The sequence below is a fragment of the Triticum urartu genome, chromosome 2A, assembly GCF_056163025.1.
Source record: "Triticum urartu cultivar PI428250 chromosome 2A, HENAU_Tu73, whole genome shotgun sequence".
NCBI lineage: Eukaryota > Viridiplantae > Streptophyta > Magnoliopsida > Poales > Poaceae > Triticum > Triticum urartu.
The window spans coordinates 751,259,332-751,282,001 of NC_141874.1; the positions used below are offsets into that span (position 1 = coordinate 751,259,332).

At 44.2% G+C, this 22,670-nt stretch overlaps 3 protein-coding genes and 1 long non-coding RNA gene across 6 annotated transcripts; 3 read left to right on the forward strand and 1 right to left on the reverse strand.

Annotated features, from left to right (window-relative positions):
* The first annotated feature begins 2,004 nt into the window (after positions 1–2,004).
* On the forward strand, positions 2,005–3,645 carry LOC147987747 (uncharacterized). Of its 2 annotated transcripts, XR_015617717.1 has the most exons (3): positions 2,005–2,235; positions 2,375–2,528; positions 2,662–3,645. It is a non-coding gene; the product is annotated as an uncharacterized LOC147987747 (long non-coding RNA). The 2 variants fall into 2 exon arrangements; XR_015617716.1 differs by having other exon boundaries at positions 2,005–2,528.
* A 1,037-nt stretch (positions 3,646–4,682) lies between these two features.
* Positions 4,683–9,371, reverse strand: LOC125540424 (uncharacterized). Its single transcript, XM_048704043.2, has 7 exons — positions 9,120–9,371; positions 8,395–8,506; positions 7,990–8,092; positions 7,689–7,866; positions 6,880–6,991; positions 6,216–6,319; positions 4,683–5,094 (listed from the first exon to the last, which is right to left on the reverse strand). The coding sequence occupies exons 1-6, from the start codon at positions 9,233–9,235 to the stop codon at positions 6,263–6,265; spliced, it is 678 nt and encodes a 225-aa protein (XP_048560000.2). The 5' UTR covers positions 9,236–9,371; the 3' UTR covers positions 4,683–5,094; positions 6,216–6,262.
* Positions 9,372–11,593: 2,222 nt separating this feature from the next.
* On the forward strand, positions 11,594–15,965 carry LOC125540423 (N-terminal nucleophile aminohydrolases (Ntn hydrolases) superfamily protein). Its single transcript, XM_048704042.2, has 11 exons — positions 11,594–11,863; positions 12,031–12,081; positions 12,386–12,506; positions 12,652–12,736; positions 13,195–13,276; positions 13,367–13,496; positions 14,518–14,684; positions 14,858–15,021; positions 15,231–15,351; positions 15,437–15,538; positions 15,628–15,965. Exons 1-11 carry the CDS (start codon positions 11,657–11,659, stop codon positions 15,718–15,720), a joined length of 1,323 nt encoding a protein of 440 aa, XP_048559999.1. The 5' UTR covers positions 11,594–11,656; the 3' UTR covers positions 15,721–15,965.
* Positions 15,966–16,661: 696 nt separating this feature from the next.
* On the forward strand, positions 16,662–22,317 carry DOT2 (SART-1 family). 2 transcript variants are annotated; one of them, XM_048704040.2, is made up of 13 exons: positions 16,662–17,001; positions 17,597–18,201; positions 18,335–18,500; positions 18,588–18,648; positions 18,795–18,908; positions 18,987–19,080; positions 19,152–19,218; positions 19,295–19,354; positions 19,478–20,084; positions 20,195–20,565; positions 20,827–21,047; positions 21,580–21,661; positions 21,847–22,317. In XM_048704040.2, the coding sequence occupies exons 2-13, from the start codon at positions 17,639–17,641 to the stop codon at positions 21,925–21,927; spliced, it is 2,487 nt and encodes an 828-aa protein (XP_048559997.2). In that variant the 5' UTR covers positions 16,662–17,001; positions 17,597–17,638; the 3' UTR covers positions 21,928–22,317. The 2 variants fall into 2 exon arrangements, with proteins under 2 accessions (XP_048559997.2, XP_048559998.2); XM_048704041.2 differs by having other exon boundaries at positions 17,602–18,201.
* The last annotated feature ends 353 nt before the right edge of the window (positions 22,318–22,670 follow it).

The following is a 22,670-nucleotide window of genomic DNA, read 5'->3' on the forward strand; positions in this document are numbered from 1 at the left end:
ATATATATTTTTTGTCACATATAATACATATTTAGATAGTTAAATCATCGACTTAGGACTAGGCCGAAATCACTAATTAAGGAGTACTCGTTGCAAAGAGCACTCCACTTTCCCAGGTCGCGACAAGTGGCGCACATGCAGCGCGCCACTTGTCGCAACCTGGGAGTTTTCTCTTTTTTCGTAGATCCGTTTATTCAAAACGTTTTATCTCTTAAACCGTGCCTTCAAATCTCGAACCATTTTCACCGTTGGATTCCTCGCGTCGAGATCTTCAAAACTAGATCCCATGTTGATAGGTTTTGACGAACTTTTTTTTATGAAAAAAATCAGACGAAAAAAACCAGGCGAAAAAACCGGACCGGGAGCATGTTATTTTTCCCTTTCCGAAAGAGGCACGTCCGTGCCTCTCGTGGAAGCAAAATCGTGACTCTCGTGGAAAGAAAAAACAGAAAACGCGTTTTTTTTCGTTTTCGAGAGGCACGGCCGTGACTCTCGCGAAAGCACAACCGTGCCTCTCGTGAAAGCAAAACCGTGACTCTCGCGAAAGAAAAGAAAACAGAAAACGCGTATTTTTTCCCTTTCCAAGAGGCACGGCCGTGACTCTCGCGAAAGCACAACCATGCCTCTCACGAAAGCAAAATCGTGACTCTCGCGAAAGAAAAGAAAACAGAAAACGCGTATTTTTTTCCCTTTCCAAGAGGCACGGCCGTGACTTTCGCGAAAACACAACCATGCCTTTTGCGGAAGCAAAACCGTGACTCTCCCGAAAGAAAAAAAAACAGAAAACGCGTTTTGTTTTTCCCTTTCCGAGAGGCACGGCCGTGACTCTCGCGAAAGCACAACCGTGCCTCTCGCGGAAGCAAAACCGTGACTCTCGCGAAAGAAAAAAAACAGAAAACGCGTTTTTTTTTCGTTTCCGAAAGGCACGACCATAACTCTCGCGAAAGCACAACCGTGCATCTCGTGGAAGAAAAACCGTGACTTTCCCGAAAGAAAAAAAAGAAAACCCGTTTTTTCATGCAATTTTTTTTATCAAAAAGCTAAGAAAGACCGGGGGAAAACCAAACCGAAAAAAACCGTTTAAAAAGCTGAAAACACATGCGGAAAAATAAGAAAAAAACAAAATCCGAAGGGAACGTCCAGAGCGCGACACATGGCAAATGGCTAAGAGCGTGCCAAGTGGTGCTGATCATTGCAAGGCTCCCGAAGGAGCGCTCGTTAACTAGTTGCTCCCGAACTAAGCGAATGACTTGTTCACCGAGACGGAGGTAGTATGATGGAACTAACTAGCCCACCAACGAACCAACATAATACAAGTACTCCCTCTGTAAAAAAATACAAGAGCATTTATATCATTATTTTAATGATCTAAACTCTTTTATATTTCTTTACGGAGGGAGTACCATGAAACACATGCACTTTGGACCAACAACGATAACAACTAACAACATGAATGACATGGATCAAGCACGCGCGCAATTGCATACGTGACACATTTTTATTTTATTTTTTGCGAATAAGCATACATGCATACATAAAAAAGACGGTCATGATGTGAAACCTTCAGTGGCTGTGTTGTTCAAAACAGAGTAGGTACAGTCCAGGTACAGGAAATTAAAACGTGCATGAACGAATGATTTGTTTTGTTCTCTCTAAGCAATCGATTTTCCTATCAACTCGCACGGCCCAATCAAATTAAGATTCAAAACCAGCCTCCTGGGTTCGCATGGTGCAGTCAAATTCAGATCAGATCAAATCAGTCTACCGTCAGACCTGTATGTGTGTCTGTCTGTCTGTCTCGCACTGAAGACGCGCAGGCGGGGCTCAAGACACGCAACCTCAGCAGATAAAGATAAGCTCGGACGAGAATGGAAAGCATCTCGTCCCGCCCGTCTCTCCTGCCTCCCCTGCCCGCATTTTCTTTCCTTCCCGCAAAAAAAGTGGGCGCAAATACGGCCTTCCTCGGGGCGCAAACCGCAAAACTTCCATGTTGTAGTAGCTGCTTGATTTCTCCACGCGGTCTCGCCGACTGTTCCAGCGCCGGGATTTCATTTAACCCGTAGATTAGAGCAGCGACGTAGAGTAGTCTACCGGCGATGAATCGATGAGCATTACGCCATCATCCAGATCATCCCTTCGTAAAATTGTACTGGTGGCCTAGTTTGATTACGCCATCATTATGCTATCTGTGGGTCTGCATTTCCGCTGCCTGAGTTACTGTTATCTGAATCTCAAGTATGTCGACTGTCTACCCCCCATAGTGTCTGTGTGTCATACTGTGATGCGACGACGGCACACTTGACTTGATAGAAGCATCCATTTAGCTAGCTCTGCTCTGGGTGAATAATTCCTAATGCTCCTTGCGTGTTTGCAGGGCGGTGGCACCGCACGAGTCTTGACGCCGTTGCGGCTGCCATTCGAGTGCTGGAGGTACGCTTCGTTCCCTGTGGACGGACGAAATGCGACGAGAGTATCATGGATGGGGCTACAGGTTCTTACTTCTTACGGAGCTGTTGGGGCTTTGCAAGGTACTTGTGCCAAATTTACTACTAAAACTTGATCCTCCAAAGTAGAAGCTTAAATGAGATACTGTTCATATGTACTAGTATATTGACAATCAGACAAGCTTAAAGCTCTGACCATACTCTCTGTTTCTTGTAGATCAGGCGTGAAGAATCCCATCCAAGTTGCATTGCACTCTTGCCAAAGGAACAAATATCAGGCTCTTCACTCCTTGGTCAGATACCCCCCATCTATGTAACCACAAAATTCAAGCCTCTTCTACATGCTTTGGTTACCCACAGGCCACAACCTTTTAACTTCTCTGCCCTTGTGTCAATTTCTGTCACATGACTGATCCGCCTTGTGTCATCTTCTAATCCTGTCTCATGCTGAAACATGTAATGCAAATGTAAAGCCTTTGTGTCATTTTTCTGTCACCTGCCCATCTTACCTGTAATCCTGAGTTGCTAACTTACTCAATGTTTCTTAGGCTTTTGGTCGGTGAGGGAGCATGCCATGGGCACAATGTAAAGGAATCGACATAATTGGCGCCACATCGGAGCAGAATAATCGTAATGCTAAAGCTCGATGTTATTTTAGTAGGTATTTCTTCCATTTACTATCATGGATGCCATTCTGCCTCAGGCAGTACCCAATATGCTCTCTCAGCAATATTATTTTGAGCAAAACTAGAAGATCCACCTGTAGCCCAACCTGGCAGGCAGATGTTGTATCCACGGAGGACAGAAGAGGCCCAGCAGGCACGGGGCGGCCCAAGCCCGCTATTCGAAGTCCCCTGATGGCTCTGGAATTAAAAGGAACGGACCCCTGGCAGAACAGCAGATACCGGGGCAAAGCAAGTCTGTCGGGACGGCAATCCTGACGATCCATAGACCTCAGACCTCTGACGATGGCTTAAATCGCCGGAGCATCACTCTGACGGCGTCACACTTCTGGCCGCACGGCTCCAGAAGAGCGACAACAGTTCTGTTTGATCGCCCAACTATTGTTGGCATCCCACCAATGGTTCTGCAGCGATTCGAGAGAGCTCTGTTGTGAAGGGAACTCAAAGTGTTAGCTCTTCTGCGAGCGCAAACCTATCAGGAACTATGTCTGAATTAATGACGTGCCTTCTGACGGCCACTAGATGACTTCTGCCTGCCAGTATAAGATCAGACCTCACCCGAACTCGCATTATGGTCAACAGACCAACAGATTCCTAACAATCTTATTCAGGAACTTCTGAGCTCATCAAGGCAAATCTGCCGACCGGCGGCAAGGCACGCTTAGTTCCGTAATATCACCTTCTACTACAAATGAGTACCTTTTCTTTTTCCATTGGTGTTACTTTCTTACAAGTTTCTAGCTTTTTGTGTAGTTTCTTAGGCTAGGCAAAGTTGCTCCAATTTATTGTCAGAAAATGTGATTTGTGTATAAGCTAATGGTAAGTGGAAACTAAGATGGATTGTTAGTGCATTTGTATTAGCGCAAGGTGGACACCGGACTATAATGGAATAAACAGTACTCAGAGATGAGAGTATAGGAAGAGCGACGGGGCGAAGCGGAGGAGATTGGGTTGCGGCGGCATCTAACCGCAGACGGGGAACAAGACCGAGGTGGTGCTTCATGGGAACTCTTGTCGATTCCTTCGCCTAGGACATGGAGGCTAGGCTTGGGGTGGTCGATGGTTGCGTGGATGACAAATGATGACATTGTTGCCTCGCCGCCCATTTGAGGTGTGTGTGTGTGTGTGCGGGCGCGCGTGCGTGTGTGAGTGCGTGCGTGCATGCGCGCGCGCGCGCGTGTGTGTGTGTGTGTGTGAGAGAGAGAGAGAGAGAGAGAGAGAGAGAGAGAGAGAGAGGAGGGAGGGGGAGACAGATTTTCTTTTATTTTTGTTGAGTCCCACCTATAAGTGACATTTTGTTCTCATCCAGGCAACCTTAGGTTCAACTTTAGGGGCAAAACCAAGCAGAGTTGAAAACTAGGGGCAGAACCCTCGGATCGAAAGTACTCCCTCCGTTTGGAAACAAGTGCCGAGGTTTTAGTTCAAATAGGAACCAACTAAGGGCATGAACGGAGTATTCCCTTATTTTCTTCTTTGACACTTGCATTGTCATTATACTAATGTGTGTTGTGAAGTTTCCAAATCAGAATAGGGTAATAACGGAGATGTCCAACCATGTCCAAAGGGCAATAACTTTCCCTGACCTGAGCATAGACATTACATCCTTATCTTTGTTTGTATATACAAAACTAGTCATACACTGTTTAAACATTATTAGCTTCAAATTGTTAATCCAGCCTCGCTTTCCTATCTAGTCGGCTCACGCCCCAGGATCATGAAGCTAGGAAGCATGGTTGATACAGAAATTCCATACATTAAACAACATAGTCTTACACAATGTCTAACTTATTACATGGCACCTCAACGGCACTAAGGGCACAAGCACAACTTCTTCATTTGGCAGTGGAAACATACATCACACTCGAACATGGAGAGACGCCATCCCCACACGAACAAGCAATTGAGAATACACCTAGTCATCATACCGCTAGCGAACTTAGTATCACGATAATCGTCAGCTTATGCATCTGGCCAAATGAACAAGTCAAGTGAGCATGTTGAATGATCGCAAGACATTCAAGAGCAGAGGATAAAATGAATGCATGCTGATCTAGATGCTTATGACATACAATCTGCTCAACAATAAATTTCAGCATCGACATGCCATAGGCATCGCACTTACAGTAAATGGGAGTACAAGTAACATGTGCAAGAACAAGCAAGTAAATATTAGCTGATGAATGATATAAAGTGTAGCGTGATAAATTTCCTTTAAAAACAGACCCACCCACCCCCCCCCCCCCCAAAAAAAACACTATGATATATATTTATATATTTTCTGGTTTTCTATTTTTTTGTTACTTAAATTGCTGTTGGCTTGTATAAGCTGATGCCATATCACCAGGGAACCACTTTGGATAGGGCCAAGGGAGTAAAGTAAAACAATTTAGTAATTCAAGGTTAAAAACAACCAGATTCTGAGTTCAAAGTTGAAAAGTGAACTTCTGCAATAATTCAACCTAGAAAGTGGACTTGTCTCAGCTGACACATGCATAGTTATTAAAACCGACCAGAACAAAGCGGTACCAAGCCCTGTTCCAATCTGGTTTGCAGTGAAGGTTGATCCAATCAACCTGTTGTGATCTTCCGCAAAAACCCGGTTAAACCACCCAATTGAGCGCTGAACCAGGGGTCAGTAAAATATTCTGTAGGTGGGAGCAATTGAACCGTCTTTAAGATAGGATGAAGGTAGGCTACACCAGCCGATAACTAACTAGGCTGTGTTCATTTGTTATCTTCGTACTTAACATTGTTTCTACCATATCATCTAAAAAAACATTGTTTCTACCATGTACTAACAGACAAAAACCGTGCAATAATATTTTATTTAACCAACAGGTTGGACTGCTGATCCGGCGGTCTGAACAGTGAACAGACGCACTTACCATGTCGATCATCGCTCCGGGTTCAATAACTATGGACACATGACACACAAGTTAGATGCAAAATTCTTATGCATGATGCTGGACAGGGTGGATGTTGATTTAATGCAATAAAGCACATAATCTCAGCACATGATGCAATAAAAAGAATCGACATCCAAGCGGAGGTGATAAAATGTGCAGTACTCAGTTTCTGTATATGATACCTTGACCGGGGTTGTTTTGGAATCACTTGAGCATTTTCAGGAGCCTGTTATGTTTTCGTCTCCATAGATAGCATTTTCAGAGAAACCTTCCGCAAATAATCAGACTGGGTAATACAAAAGAAAACAATGTAAAGCTTTATACCAAATTACTAATAGTGGCTTGCAACCAACAGTTCCACCCAACATGTGATCGATAATAACCAAGATCATGATCAGCGTTTTGGTCTATCATTTATGTAACATAATTAAAATGATTTAAAATATAGTAGCTTATTAACTTACTATTTGTATGTGTACTAAGTGTGAAAATGCTAAAATAACTCAGATATGCTCCAAATGGTTGAGTGTGGGCGTTGACACACCCATGGCCCCAGTTCAAGTCCCGGCAACCGCAGAAAATTTTGTATGTGTTTCCAAGCATGAGAAAAACCAGGATATGTTCCCAAGAGCAGGTAAAGAAAACGTTGGCAGCTGGAGAGCAAAAAAGTCACCCAAGGTATCCCAAAAAAGGGAAACTGCTAAAGGTACTTAAACATGATGTAAAGAATCTTCTACAACATTTGGAGACAGTTCTGCTCTATTATTAGCCCATAAACCTTGTTTGACATCCATAACTACAAAAATGTGCTCTGCTCCGAGTAGCCACCAAGATAGGATAAATTACCTGGCTGGTCGCTGCATTATAGATCTTCTCTTCGAATCGCACAGCAATTTTTTCAAGTTCGTTCAGTCCCTCTGGCCTTGATACTGGCAGATGCTTCTTCAGAGATTCCATTCTACACGTATAATGCAAAATGTGAATAAATTGGGGGATGCATTGCTTTCAACGGTTTTGTGCAATAAAATATCTGGCATCTGAGATGTAAGGTGGAATGAGTAGGCAGAGCAGCCAATTCTCAATCATATACACCCTCCATTCCTATAGGTAAGGCGTAATTTTCGCTTTGATAAGACCAAGGAGAAATATCAGCATACGAGAAACTCTAGTTTCAGAACAAAATTACATCCCTGCACAGTACTAATAGCATGGTTTCCCCTACGAGATCAAACATTGTGATATCTGTGTTATACTGTATTGGTGTATGCCATGACAGATTTGCACCTCTTCGTCAATAAACTTGTGTTAAATTGTTTAGATATAATTTAATTATACTTAAATGAAGTAATTAGGCTGGATTCAAAGCAGGTACAATACGAAGTTGATTAGTCAATCCCCCAGCAGGAATTTTTGACCTAAGAATAGATGAACAGAAACTGGGAGCTTGTGTGTAGATTGACGATGAATCTGTTGCCGCCACTATGGATATGACTGAATCAAAGATATATCAGATGGATCGATGATCATTGACCCGAAAACACACAGGAAATTTCTCTTTTTTTGTACGTGAGAAACCGAAAAAGTGGAGAAGGATCGAATTAATATGATTGGAGGGAGGGGAAAGTAAAGCAAAGCAAATCAATTGCAGTCCCTACATGTTATTGACGATCCTGCTGCGCGCCTCGGGCTGAAGCTGGGGGCGCCAATCGCCTCCGGTGGGGGCCGAGGCGTTCGGGTGAACGCCGGCGGCGGCGACGGCAGCAGCGACTGCAGCGGGGTCTGGCCCCTGGGTGGGCCGCCAGGGGGTTCCGTCGGGCATTCTTAAACATGATGCTGGAGAGGGTGGAGGTTGATTTAATGCATTAAAGCACACAATCTCAGCGCTTGATGCAACAAAAAACAATATCCAAGCGAAAATGATAAAATGTGCAACACTCAGTTTACTGTATATGATACCTTGACCGAGGTTCATTTGATTTGGAATCACTTGAGCATTTCCAGGTTGTGTCTTCGTCTCCATAGATAGCATTTTCAGAGAGATCTTGCGCAAATAATCAGACTGGGTAATACAAAGGGAAACAATGTAAAGTTTTGTACCAAATTACTAATAGTGGCTTGCGACCAACAGTTCTGGTTGATTAGCAGTTTAGCGTGCTCGAAGGTGCTTCAGCTTTTAACATTTGAATCATAGTTATAGGAGGATGGTACTTAACATGACTTCAAAAATATCCTCTACAACATTTGGAGACAGTTCTGCTCTATTATTACTTTATTAGCACATAAACCTTGTTTGACCCCCATAACTAAAAATAAAATAGACTGTGCTCTGCTTCGAGTAGCTGCCAAGATGGATTAAATTACCTGGCTGGTCGCTGCAGCATAGATCTTGTCTTCGAACCGCACAGCGATGATTTGAAGTTCGTTCAGTCCCTCTGGCACTGATACCGGCAGATGCTTCTTCAGACATTCCATTCTACACGTATAATGCAAAATGTGAATAAAATATGTCGCATCTGAGATGTATGGTGGAACGAGTAGGCAGAGCAGCCAGCCAATTGAGGTAGATCCCCAATTCTGAATTCCTATAAGCAAGGCGTAATTCTGAACATTTGGGGAATATATATCCACTTGGGGAAGCATACTGCATAGGAAGAACTCAAGTTTCAAAACAAAACTGCATCCCGGCACAGTACTAATTAATAGCATGGTTTCCCCTAGGAGATCAAACGGTGTGACATCTCTGTGTTAAATTGTTCAGACATAATTGAATCCTAGTTAAGTTAAATGATGAAGTGATTAGGCTGGACTGATTAGGAAGTTGATTAGTCAGTCAATTTTGACCTGAGTAATATAGTACAGAGGCTCAGAGACTGGAGTGTGTAGATCGACGACGACGAATCTGGTGCTGCCGCTAAGGGCATGGCTAGATCGAAGCTCTATCGGATGGATCGACGACAAGATCGACCCGAAAACACGCAGGAAATTGCTTGGGAAACCGAAAGCAAACGCGGAGGAAGGATCGAATGAGTATGTTTTAGAGGGAGGGGAAAGCAGAGCAGAGCAGATCGAGCAGAGTCCATACATACATCTTGTTGACGACCCTGCTGCGCGCCTCGGGCAGGAGCTGGGCGCGCCAGTCGCCGCCGGTGGGCGGCGGGGCGTTCAGGTCAACGCCAACGCCAACGCCCCAGTTGGCGTCCATGGCTGGTGATTCGTGTGTAGTATTCTGGCTGGTGAGGCCTGGAGGGGGTGGAGGTGGAGGTGGAGGCGCCCCGCCTCTGCCTTTTGTATATACAAAACGAGACGACGGCGACGAGGAGGGAAAGACGCTCGCGGGGTGCCCACCTTAGTGGTGTCTCTTTTTTTTAAAGATCACAAAGCCAGCCGCTTTTTAAAAAAAACACGCTTTATTAAATAGTGTCAAAGTTTACAGGACTAATTAGGGGATCGCCACACATGGCCTACAACATCTAGAGAACTAGAAAATCTAGCTAAATTATGTGCTTCCCAGTTGGAAGACCGGCCTTCGAATTTGATGTCACATGTGGAAAACTCCCTCAATCGTAAAGCAATTTCTTTGACAATGGTTGGATATCTTCCTTCTGTGCCCCCTGCTAATGTCCGCTACCATCATTTTTGAAACACAAGCAACAACGATTATGTCCACCATTGATGCAGAGGCTAGGGGAAATCCTCCTTTAGAAAAAAAGATGCAACTTTTCTGCATGCCAAGGTTTCAAGTGTGGTCGCATCATTATTCCCTGTGAAGACCATCATCGATGAACCCAAATACACTCCATGACCATTGTTGCTGTCCTCAAAAATCCGCCATCAACATTAATCTTTACAAAGCCTTTTCCTAGAGGTCTCCAACTTTGGCGAGAGAGAGCCCCGACCATGGGCGCAAGACCCACGTGCCCTTGAGCTCTCTCTGGACTCTGTAAGGATTCCAATTCGGCGATGAAACTGATCACGAAAGAGTGAGTTGCATGTGGACTCTGCAAAACACTTTCATGAATTGCCTTCCGCCTTGCCGTTCAGATTGCCCAAAGGGTGACAACCAACTCCATCAGTTTTTTATGTGATAAACTCTCATCATAGCAAATATCCAACTCAGGCCGCTTTATTAATGACCTAGGCATTGACCGGGTCGGGCCAGGTTTTTGGCTGGGCTTTGAAAAGCCCGACCTTGAATGCCAAGCCCGCAACTTAGGAAAAATCTATTTTTGCATTTTTCAAGTAATGCATACCTATTTTCAGGGTTGAATAATACAATAGCATACTTATTTTTTAAACGAAATCCCTAAATACACGCGCCATGGGCTTTTGGCCTAGTTTGCGGGCTATAAAGCGAGGCCCGAGACTAGCCCAGACGCCGGGCTTCAGTCTGAGCCACCCGGCCCAGGCTACCCGTGCTCGGTTTTAGGTTACTCTGACCGTTGCAGTCTTCGTAGGCCATCTATCATGCATTTGTAAAGACCGGGACGATGCGTGTTATGCGTCAACCATCGGCTTGCCCCCTGGCGTAGCCGCTGGATTGTGCTATGTCGTCCCTCTCGCTGCTCAACTCCTTTGGCAAACACTATATGCTACATCACAACAAAAACATTTGCTTGTAGCAGCGCCACCCGCATTCGCAGCGACACACATCTCTCCACTTCACTCGCAACAACACGCGGCTGCATTGCATCATTGGGACTCTGGTTTGCAACAGGGTAGCGACCGACCTCATCACGTTCACTTGGGGGAGGCACGTGGCTTCCTGCAAAGCAAGAAGAAAAAGCACGTGCATGGTGGCTTGATCAACCTTTGTTTACTGGAGTGGGTTTCAATGCGGCTTGGAATATCTAGATATTGAGGAATAGAAAGGTCTTCATAAATGAAGCCTTGGGCATTCCCAAGCTTAGTTTTGTGAGTCTTCTTGAAAACAAGTTAATTGTCATGGCACCCCAAATGAAGCAAAATTTAAAGCCAAACAAAACTTAACACAAAGATGTGAGTTCGGTTAGTCCATAAACAATTACCGATAGCTCTACTTGTTGTATACTCTCTTCGTTCCTAAATATAAGTCCTTTTAGACATTTGAAATGGACTACAACATATGGATATATATATATGTAGGCATATTTTAGAGCGTAGGTTCATTCATTTTGCTCTGTATGTAGTCACTTGTTAGAATCTTTAGAAAGATTTATATTTGGGAACGGAGGGAGTATACATCATGAAAACATGGTAGTATAACATTAGCTGTAAGGAACACTATCATAGGCTCTCTTGATCAAGGACAAACCAAAAACTATGCAGTAGTATAGTAAGCATACAAGTTGCACAAGAATCTATCAAAATAAACAAAAGCATAATTATAAAAAGTAATTCTGGTATTCGCAAAATTTAGAAAAGAATAGAGTAGAATAAATACTAGTGAGCTAGAGTAATCCTGAAAATTATAGTAATCCTAGAGATAATGACAAATCATCACTGTAATTTTCAGGATTTCCTGTGCATTATTTTACAGTTAAATCATGCTTTCACCTTGCATTTAATACCCCGGCGCAAATTGCCAACTCTGCAGGGGTCCGACTCGTAATTTCCGAAATCTCCTCGCCCTGTCAGGGGCGCAGACATGGCCACCGGCGGCGGCGGGGAGGGCAGCTCGGCCGCGGCGGATGGAGGCGGCGAGGGAGCGGGGGCGGGGTCTGTCCGTGGGCCCGGACGCAGGCTCTTCGTGGCGGTGCACGTGGGCGCGGGCTTCCACGCTCCGGCCAACGAGCGGGCCTACCGCCGGGTCATCAGGCGCGCCTGCCTCGCCGCCGCCGCCGTCCTCCGCGAGGTCCGTTCCTTGAACCCCAGAACTCCCCTCCTCCTCCCGTGCATTCTGTAGCGCGTTGGTTTCGCCGTGCTGCCTGTGTCGCTCGGATTCATCCGTGCTCTCTCGTCAAGCATATGTAGCTCTGCTCTTGTGAATAATAATCCCTAATGCTCCTTGTGTATCTGCAGGGCAGCGGCACAAGTCTTGATGCCGTCGCAGCTGCCATTCGAGTGCTAGAGGTATGCACATATCATTCCCTGTGGACAGATGTAGTGTCTATCTGTACAGTTTGTTTCGTTAACATCTCCGGCAGTATGGGTTGTATGAGTAAAAAATCATCTGGTGTATGCTTAGCTGATTTAGTCCCAATTTATTAATGTCAAAATGGGAAAGTAGTAGCATTACTTGTATAATCAAAGTTTACGACCCTCCTAGATTTAAGCAAGTCTCTGGTGTTTTAGTTCAGGTGCATGATAGCCTTATTGGTACTTGCTTCTTTCAAAAGCTGAATGTAAGTTTTGATTCTCATCCGTGCCTGACTAGGATGACCCCATCACAAACGCTGGCCGAGGTTCAAGTTTGACCGAGAGTGGTCAGGTGGAATGCGATGCGAGTATCATGGATGGAACTACAGGTTCTTACGGAGCTGTTGGAGCTGTGCAAGGTAGTTGTCACAAATTTACTAAAAATTTGATCCTACAGAGTAGAAGCTTAAATGAGAGTACATCAGAGAATTTACTGCTGATATGAATGTTTACAATCAGAGAACCTTAAAGCTCTGACCATACTTTCTGTTTCTTGTAGATCAGGTGTAAAGAACCCCATCCAAGTTGCATTGCACTTGACAAAGGAACAAATGTCAGGTCCTTCACTGCTTGGTCGGATACCCCCCATGTATGTAATCACAAAATTCAAGCTTCTTCTCCACGTTTTCATTACCGTAACCTTTTCTTTTTCAGTAGTTTCCTGTCCTTTGTCATTTTCCGCCACATGACCGATTCCGTTGTGTTATCTTCTACTCCCTCCGTTCCTAAATATAAGTCTTTGTAGAGATTTCACTATGGACCACATACGGATGTATGTAGATGCATTTTAGAGTGTAGATTCACTCATTTTGCTCCGTATGTAGTCCGTAGTGAAATCTCTACAAAGACTTATATTTAGGAACGGAGGGAGTAATTTGGAATTAATCCTGGCTCATGCTGAAATAAGTAATGCAAATGACGGCTTATATTCATTGAACATATTAGATATGCATTGAGGAATTGAACCTATCCAAGGATGGCAATCTATCATGCACCTATCCATCCTACCAGTAATCCTGAGTTGCTGAGTTATTCTATCTTTCTTAGGTTTTTGGTCGGCGAGGGAGCATGCCAATGGGCAAAATGTAAAGGGATTGACATAATCGATGCCACATCGGAGGATAATAATGTAAACCATCTTCTGTAGAATTCTTTCATCCAATTCTTCAATCCTAATCGCTGGTAATTTACTATCTCTCTCTCTCTCATTCTCACACAGTGGTTAGTGACTGAGAATGCCAAAGCACAGTGGGTAAAATACAGTGCGTTGCTTGCTAGTGCCAAGGAATCTGTTAATCGCTCCACTGCTTCTGCTTCAGAATCTATTTCAATACAGTTGGACCCATCAGGTTCCTTCCTCTGCTTGTTTATATCTCACTTGTGCTTTCATTGTAACCAAAGATTCTGGCATCCATATGCTTCCTTTGGTTGGTTTATCTTCTGAAACTTGACTGCACTTGTATGATTAGCATTGGTCTTTACATACAAATATTAAAGTTAGAATAGGAAGTTTACCATGAGCTTAAGGATTATACGTATTATTTTAAGCTTTCAATAAGAAGCTGGGCTCAGGCCTATTTTTGAAAGAAAAAAAGCTTACTATTAGCTGTTGCACGATGCTTTGCACCTGTGTACAGAAGATTTAGTTACAATTGTACAATGTGACCTATTGTACGATGCTTAGTTTAATATGTCTGACATACATATCACCCTATATAGCTATATGTGCCACTGCGACAGCCTCTTATGTTAGAGCTCGATGTTATTTTAGGAGGTATTTCTTCCATTCAGTATCCTGGATGCCATTCTGTCTCAGGCAGTACCCAATATGCTCTCTTAACAATATGATTTTGAGCAAAATTAGAAGATCCACCTGTAACCCAACCATGCTTCAGTTTATTCTTGTATTGATGTTTTATTCTGCCGATAGTTTTGCATGCTGCATAGGTAATTTACAAAATGAAAAGAAGGGAGAAAATCTATTCCACGAACAGCACAACGTCCAACATATATCGTCAAATCAATCGATGTTTCACAATGTAGGGCAAGAATAATGATTTGACCAAGTCTCGTTGTGCTTATATTAGATACTCAGATCATTGATTTTTTTGCTTAAACTTCATGCATTTTGGGTTAATATCTTCTGCTGCATGTTATCTTGATTCATCTGTTTAGTTATTTTTGGTCTCCATAAATGGTCATGTAGCTGCTTTTATGTATTTATAGATCTCTTTCCAGAGAATAAATTTCAATTTTCAACACCCAAATATTTGGCTTGTGCTTGTTGTGTGCACTGGTGATTCAACTCTGCTTTTGGCATACAGTATTTGTATTCCACCAGTCCACCTCACCTGTCCCACTTTATTTTAGGAGCTCAAGCTGAGAATTTGAACAATGCAAAAAAGATCAAGAAAGAATTCAGTAGATCAATCATGGAAGATGATCAAGATTGTGTAATGGATACTGTTGGCGCTGTATGTGTTGATGGATATGGAAATGTAGCATCTGGGGCATCTAGTGGTGGCATTGCGCTAAAGGTCATTTGGTCATTTTATTCATCACTCACTTTGAGCAGTTGAGCTCTAGGAGTGTACTTGGAATTGTCGTTCCTTCATATAAGCCCTTTGTTTGTTTCAAAGAAGATCTCTGTTGGGCAAATTAAGCATGATTTTTATGCCTATAGACGCTGATAAGCATGATGTTCTTGCAGGTAGATGGCCGTGTTGGATTAGCTGCTATGTATGGCTCTGGGTGCTGGGCTTCATCCAAAGGACCATTTGGCACACCATTCGTAATTGGGTGTTGTGCAACCGGAGCTGGCGAACACTTAATTAGAGGATTTGCTTCCCGTGAATGTTGTATCTCAGCATCACTGTAGGTTTTTCTTCAATCGACTTCGTCCATATATTATTTGGATTGGAAAATCAGTTATTTGTCTTGTGTTTAAAATGATCATCTCGTACACAAGACCTTTTGCTAACCTCAACGGACTGACGAACATGAAAAACATGTATCTTTTGCATCACATCTATTTTAGAAAAAGAATCAGCATTACATTTGCAACTCAATATGTATCTTTTCAGGTCACAGTCTGGCCCTGCTTCCTCGTGCACCAAAGTTCTGCGCTCGGTGGTGCAGAGCAGCAGCGAGATGTCTCATGACACGGGTGCTGGGCTATTGCTAGTTCAGTCTGACCTTACAAAGGTTATCATCTGCAAAACCATTTCCTTTCCTTCGACTTTGGATGAGCGACCTCCTCCATTCATGGTCTAACAATGCATGTTCGCAGAGAGGGGAATTGCCTCTACTCGAAGCCGTCGAGCTCGTTGCCGCCTACTCATCCCCATCGTTTGGCATCGGGTATTTCGGGAGCAATATGAACAGCCCAAAGGTAGGTATATGTTGTAGTCTCTGCTAAAAACCCATCTCAACTGATTGATTGTTTGGATCAGTCTTCTCACGCTGGATAATGTTTTGTAGGTTTCAATGCTTAGGGATTCAAGAGCACCATCCGGCTCCGTCCAGCATTTCGCTACCCGTGTGAATTTCGGTGCACCGTCGAGCGAAGGATGACGATCAGCTGCCCCTGTGGTTCCCTTTTTCTTTTCCTGGGAAACTTTTCTGTTGTGTTGAGGGGTGAACAGATTCTGTGTGTGCCATAGATCCAAACTTTGAATATACGTCGTACTCGTAACTGAAATTGTTTGTTTGAACACTCGCGGTGGTCGGTTTATTCAGCGTTGATTGTTGCATGGATTATTAAAAGAACGTTGCACACATTGATTGTTGCATGGATTATTAAAAGAACGTTGCACAGCGTTGATTGTTGCATGGATTATTAAAAGACCGTTGCACACGTTGATTGTTGCATGGATTATTAAAAGAACGTTGCACAGTGTTGATTGTTGCATGGATTATTAAAAGAACGTTGCATGAAGAATCTTACATAACTCGTTCTAAGTTCGACCAAATTTGTAGAAACCAATTTTATATCTACACTACCAAATCAATACTAGTACTAGATAATACTTCCTCTATCCGGAATTACTTGTCGCATAAATGGATGTAACTATGTCTAGATACATCCATTTTTGCAACAAGTAATTTTGGACGGAGGGGGTATTTGGTTTTGTATATGTTGATAATCTATATGATCAACGCAAGAAATTTAATAAGCCTGGTGAACTTGATCAAACCTGAACTAGCTCGACTTCGGGACATGATTTGACAGTTTGTCAAACCTGAAATACTTGTCGGAGAAATGGATGAGGGAGTATTTTTTTTTAGAATGCTATAAGTACTTATTTTTTTTAATACGGTTTGTCTGAAAAGAAAAAAAAATCAGGCATTCTCCTGGCTCAATCTTTTTCTTTTTTGAGAATCAGCTCTCCGGGCTCAATCAAATATGATGCAACGTGTTGCGCGGCCCATCTATCGCTGGACTACGGGCCAGCCTGGCCCGATGTCACCAGTTCACCACCGACCGCCATCAGGCCCAAAGAAAGCTCTGCTCTGGGTTACGCCGCCGCTGCTCGCGTGGGTTCGGATTTGGCGGCCGGTGTCTCGTCTCGTTCTCGCGCATCGGCTTCCTCCGCCGCCGCCGCTGCCTCCTCCTCCTCCCGCCGGAGAGCCCGCGCGCCCCGCCCGCAGACCGTGATCTGCCGCAGCCTCCGCCGGCACCGGCGCCCGTCCCGGACGCGACCCCTTTCGCTGGGCCAGGAGGAAGCCCTACCTCGTCCGCGGAGCTGGTGGGCGGTGCGCTCGCTCCCAGCGCGACCCGTCGGCCCCTACCCCGCCGCGCGCCCCTCGGGCTCGGGCGCCGCCCTCTCCTGCGGCCAGCGCCGCCTCCACGAGGTATGGCCTGTGTGCTCTCCACCCCCCTTGCGTGATTCGTGCGGTCCATTAAACCCTAGCTAGGTCTTGCTACGGAGGGTGGGAGGACGGGGCGTTGCCTTGCTTGTGACTGGCTATTAGTCGTGGACCTGACTGTGAGATGTGAACTAGTTGGCTTGCGGACTTGGTGCAGCGGTCTCCCTAAGAGGAATCCATGTCTGGGAATGTGATTGATGTGTGAATAGTTCGTAGTTATGTTGTCCATGGGCTGCATAATCTTGTTGTGTTTGGGTCAATTGGTCCAGTTTTGTGTCAGGTAGAGAGATATCTATCATTGCAGGTTTGAGTCTAGTGATATAAGTGCATTTGTTTGGAGGACTGAAAAGAACAGAGATGGGCATTTATGTTTCCTCAAATTCTCAAATGGGCTATTTGTTGTTATGAATAGAAACATGTTTAATTAGAGGGGTGGGGCAATGCGACGCATCAAGAAAAACTTAAAACATCCATTGCAATCAACTGAAGTGCATGCGAATATGCGATACAATGCCACTGAATTTGAGGCAAACATTCCATTTCCCCACTGTTTACTGTGCTCTTAACTGATATTTTCCAGGGCAGGGGGCTGCTGCTTGTTGGTTAATCTTGGACTGTGGTAATGGGGGAGGCTGACGATGCTAGGGATGCGGCGGTGGAAGAGATGGATGTTGATGGTGGCGACAGGCACCGTGGCAAGGACAAGGACAGGAGGGATAGACACAGGAGGGAGGAGAAGGATCACCATGGCAGTGGGAGGAGGGACAAGGAGAAGGAGAAAGATAAGGATGAGAGGAGGAGGGACAAGGATGATACCAAGCATAGGGACAGGGATAGGGAGAGGGAAAGAGATAGGGACAGAGACAGGGATAGCAGCAAGCACAGGGATAGGGATTCAGAGCGTGACCGAGGCCGTGACCGTGATCGCGGGAAGGATCGGGAAAGGGATACAGAGAGGGAGCGGGAAAGAGAAAAGGAACGGAGGGATAGGGACAAGGACAGGAGCCGTAACAGAGATAAGAACAAGGACAAGGAGGATAGGGAACGGGAGAAGTTGAGGGGAAAGGACCGTGGAGAAGACGCAGATTTGCCTAAGGGTGATGAGGGAGACCAGAAGAAGGGAGGTGACCTCCCAGGAGAGCCTGACCAGGCCTCCACATCTGCCCTCCGGGACCGCATTGCGAGGTATGCCCTTGAGTAATTGTTTCTGTTCGATTCACTAGCCTTTTCTTCAGTCATGAATTTGCACACTGTCAATCTCTTAATTTGTTGAACAATTAAGAATACAAATAATTTCTAATTAGGCTATCTGCTTTAGGGCCAAGGAAGAAAGGTTGAAGGATAAAAAGGAAGGAGGAATTCTGGATGATAAAGATGATGCTTCAGAGATACTATCCTGGGTAGGCAAGAGTCGCAAACTTGATGAGAAAAGACAAGCTGAAAAGGAGAAGGCGTTACGTCTTGCACGAGTATTTGAGGAACAGGTGATGATTTAGTGATTTGTTTTGGATATGTTATCCAGCATGACTCCATGTTATTTACTAATAACTTTCATGGTTTAAAATTTTCAGGATGATATGTTAGCAGAAAATAGTGATGACGACTATGATGAGGCTGATAAACTTGGTGGAGGTAATCACCCACAAATCCTGAATTATCAAAGTTTATTTTGTCAACCACTATATTTATTGCTGTAATGAGTTATTTTAGTCGTAGTTTTCTTTCAATGGAAGTCAGGCTAACATGTTTCTTGTTTCCCCCCATTGTTTTGAAAAAAGATCACTTATCTGGAGTGAAGGTTCTTCACGGCCTTGACAAAGTCATAGAAGGTGGAGCAGTTGTCATGACTCTCAAAGATCAGAGTATTCTGGCTGATGGGGATATCAATGAAGGTAATGTGTTGTTGTTTTACTTGTTATTACTTGTTCCCTCTGACCTTTTCTGACTTATGTAAAAATTAAAATTTATAGAGGCTGATATGCTTGAGAACATTGAGATTGGTGAGCAGAAGCAAAGAAACGAAGCTTACAAGGCTGCGCAGAAGAAAGGAACATATGATGACAAGTAAGTTCACTAGTTGTGTTTCTTTGATGAATTTTCTCATCATAATCCTTGTTTCTTGAATATGTTGGTAGGTTCAATGATGACCCGATGTCAAAGAAACCTATGCTCTCACATTATGATGACCCAATGGAAGATGAGGTAAACATGCTGTTCTGCTTCAGTTGGTAGATACTCTATTGATATTTCTTTAATCTTTTGGCCTTTCACTTGACAGGGAGTGACACTTGATGAAGGTGGGCGCTTCACTGGTGAAGCAGAGAAGAAGTTGGAAGAGGTAATTTATATTTTCCCTAGTAATTCTGATATGCTATTGGTACTGTAGTTTTCTACGAAAACCTGGAAATGCCAAAGCCGGAGCTCTGGATAGATTTACTAATTTACATTTTCCTGTTGACAGCTCCGCAAAAGGATTGAAGGTGGCTCTGTTCTGAAAAAGACAGAAGACCTTACTTCCGCAGCAAAGATGGCATCAGATTACTATACCGCTGATGAAATGCTGCAGTTTAAGAAACCAAAGAAAAAGAAATCCCATAGGAAGAAAGAAAAGCTAGATCTGGATGCACTTGAAGCAGAAGCAATTGCTTCTGGATTGGGAGCAGCTGATCTTGGGTCCAGGAATAATGGTAAACGACAGTCTGCTAGGGAGGTAGAGCAAAAGGCTGATGCTGAAAAGAGAAGCAATGCATACCAAGTAGCCATTACAAAGGCTGAAGAGGCATCCAAAGCATTGCGTCAGGAGAAAATGCCCAGTAAACCGGCTGAAGAGGAAGAACTTGTTTTTGGTGACGATTATGAAGATCTGCAGAAATCTCTGGAGCAAGCAAGGAAGCTATCTCTAAGGAAGCAGGAAGAGGCTGCAGGTTCTGGTCCTCTGTCTGTAGCAGAAATGGCTGCTGCAAACAAGGGACAAGGAGATGTAGATGCTGCAGAGGGAGATGCACAACAGAATAAGGTTGTTATCACTGAGATGGAAGAGTTTGTGTGGGGTCTGCAATTGAATGAAGGTAACCTACTTGAAGTATTTTCTGATAAATTTGTAACAATTGTACAGAGCTGACTAATGAATCAATTTTATTGAGTATTGATATTGACTGCTGCTATTATCTTGTTGCAGAAACACGCAAGCCAGAAGCAGAAGATGTGTTTATGGATGAAGACGATGATGATATGCCTTCAGGTACTACAGCAAAAGATGACACAAGCAGATTGGGAGTGATCAAAGAGGAAGCTGTCATTGAAGACCCAAAAAAGGATGTAGAGGAGCAAGAAGTCACACCGGATGAGGTTGTGCATGAAGCTGCAGTTGGCAAGGGTTTGGGTGGAGCTTTGAAGTTTCTAAAGGAGCGAGGGACCCTCAATGAGGGCACAAATTGGGGAGGCAGAACCACGGACAAGAAGAAAAGCAAGCTTGTTGGTATTGAGGAAGAGGCTCAGGACGGGAAAAAAGAGATCCGCATAGAAAGAATGGATGAATTCGGTCGAGTGGTAAGTAATCATCTTGCATGCTGTCCTACCCACCCTCATACTCGGGTCTCCTTTCTATGAAATCTTATAGTACTGAGGTGCATCTTGGTGTGGTCGCTATGATTTATGCAGCATTGGTTATCATTTTTTATCATTGCATACCACTTGATATACGCATTTTTGACACCATCTTTTTCCATGTGTATTTGTTTAGCCTTTCGAAGAACATGTGCCACAAAACAATGATATGCTATTTACCATAACTTTGTGTTTTTCCTCCAGATGACACCTAAGGAGGCATTTAGGGATCTTTCGCACAAATTCCATGGCAAGGGACCAGGTAAAATGAAGCTGGAAAAACGGCAGAAGAAGTACCAGGATGATATGAAAGCTAAGCAAATGAAATCTTCTGACACGCCTTTGATGTCCGCGGAAAAGATGAGAGACGCTCAAGCTCGTGGCCAAACACCATACCTTGTTTTAAGTGGCAATGCAAAATCAGGGTATGTTCATGCTTCTGATTCGAATAGTCCATGTTTGTTGGTCCTGTTGATGCTACTATGCTTTCTTAGTCTTAACAAAACTTTCTTTCGTTTGGTTTACTTATTATAAATCATGACTCATGAGTACAGGTAATTGATGTATATTAATGATTATAATCTAGGATATCTACTCTCTAGTGAGTTTGGGGTGCTACGCGACTTCCTGATCCAGACCTTTGGATAAGGTTTGGGTGATTTAGATTTAGTAGAGATTATAAGGGCTCGAGGGCCATACTGATGATTTTTGTTTTGCTACTCTGATTGAGATCTGAATAACTGAATATGTTAAAGATTCCCAAACGACTCTAATGTCAACTACATATCGATCATCTCATAAAATGTCTCGTCTGAATATTGCAAATGCTATCTGAAATGCGTTGGTCCTGCTTGAATGGAAGTGGCTAACTAACCTGCAATGTCCTCCTAGTTTTCTGTCTTCCTGCAAGTTCCTTTCTTGCCGAGGTTGTTGATCAAATTCTTGTTTGTGATGTAGCCCGACAGGCGATGCTAGTGGCTTTGCCAGCGTGGAGAAGGCGCATCCCGGGAGTCTGACGCCCATGCTCGGCGACAAAAAGGTAGGTTGGCATATGATGTTGCCGCTCCTGTTCTGTACTCCGATCCAAACTAAGTGGCAGTAGCTTAGACCAAATTTGAACTACAGTTATTTTGGATCAGAGGGAATAGCATTTACTGAATTGGGCATTTAGTGTTTTGCCATATCCAGATGTACGTACTTGTTACTGACCTAATTCTTCATCAGGTGGAGCACTTTCTGGGCATCAAACGAAGCGCCCAGTTCGGAGGCATGCCGCCTCTGCCGCCAAAGAAGCCTAAGAACTGAGGTTGCAGCGGAGTGGAGTGAACAGGAACCAGCGGCAGCTCTATAGCGAGTATGCAATCTTGGAGCAGATTATGAGTCACCGACATGGACGGAAGGCGCCAAACGCCTGCCACATGCAGGAGCACCCGTCCTCAGATGCGCTGAAATGTACTAATAACCTGTAAATTTGCACCCTAAACCGATTGTTTTGATGGTGACACACACACAGAGATGGTGTAACTTGTAACGCAACGATGTTTCTATCCATGCACGCTCTAAAAGTTGCAGAGAGAAGCATGCTTGCTAACCTTTATGTGGAAAGTGATGCAAGTTGTAGCTACGCACTCCTCTGTTCTTAGGATTTCTTTTCCATGACAAACATTACAATAGCATGCTTAATGTTTTTTTTGACGGTGCTATGGCTGTCAGTTGGTGTGGAGCGGGTTTTGCGCTGCGTGGGCCATCTCCGTGTCTCGTTTCCTGGCTGAAATCCCTAGCTGCCTTCCCTTCTCGGCTTCTCCAGTAGTGGGTGAACTAAAGTCATGTCCACCCATCAACACTTACTCCCTTCTTTGCCGGGCGTCGCATCCTTGCCTCTGCCCCCGGTGTAGGATGCCTCCCCACAGGCTCATTAATTCATGTTCTCTTTCCTCAACTCACCAATAGCTAGTGCTAACGACCAGCATAGCTCGAGCGGGTTGTGGTGGGAAAGACGGAATGCTAGAACCGTCCCCATAAAGACCGTCATGGTCCTCACTGATGAT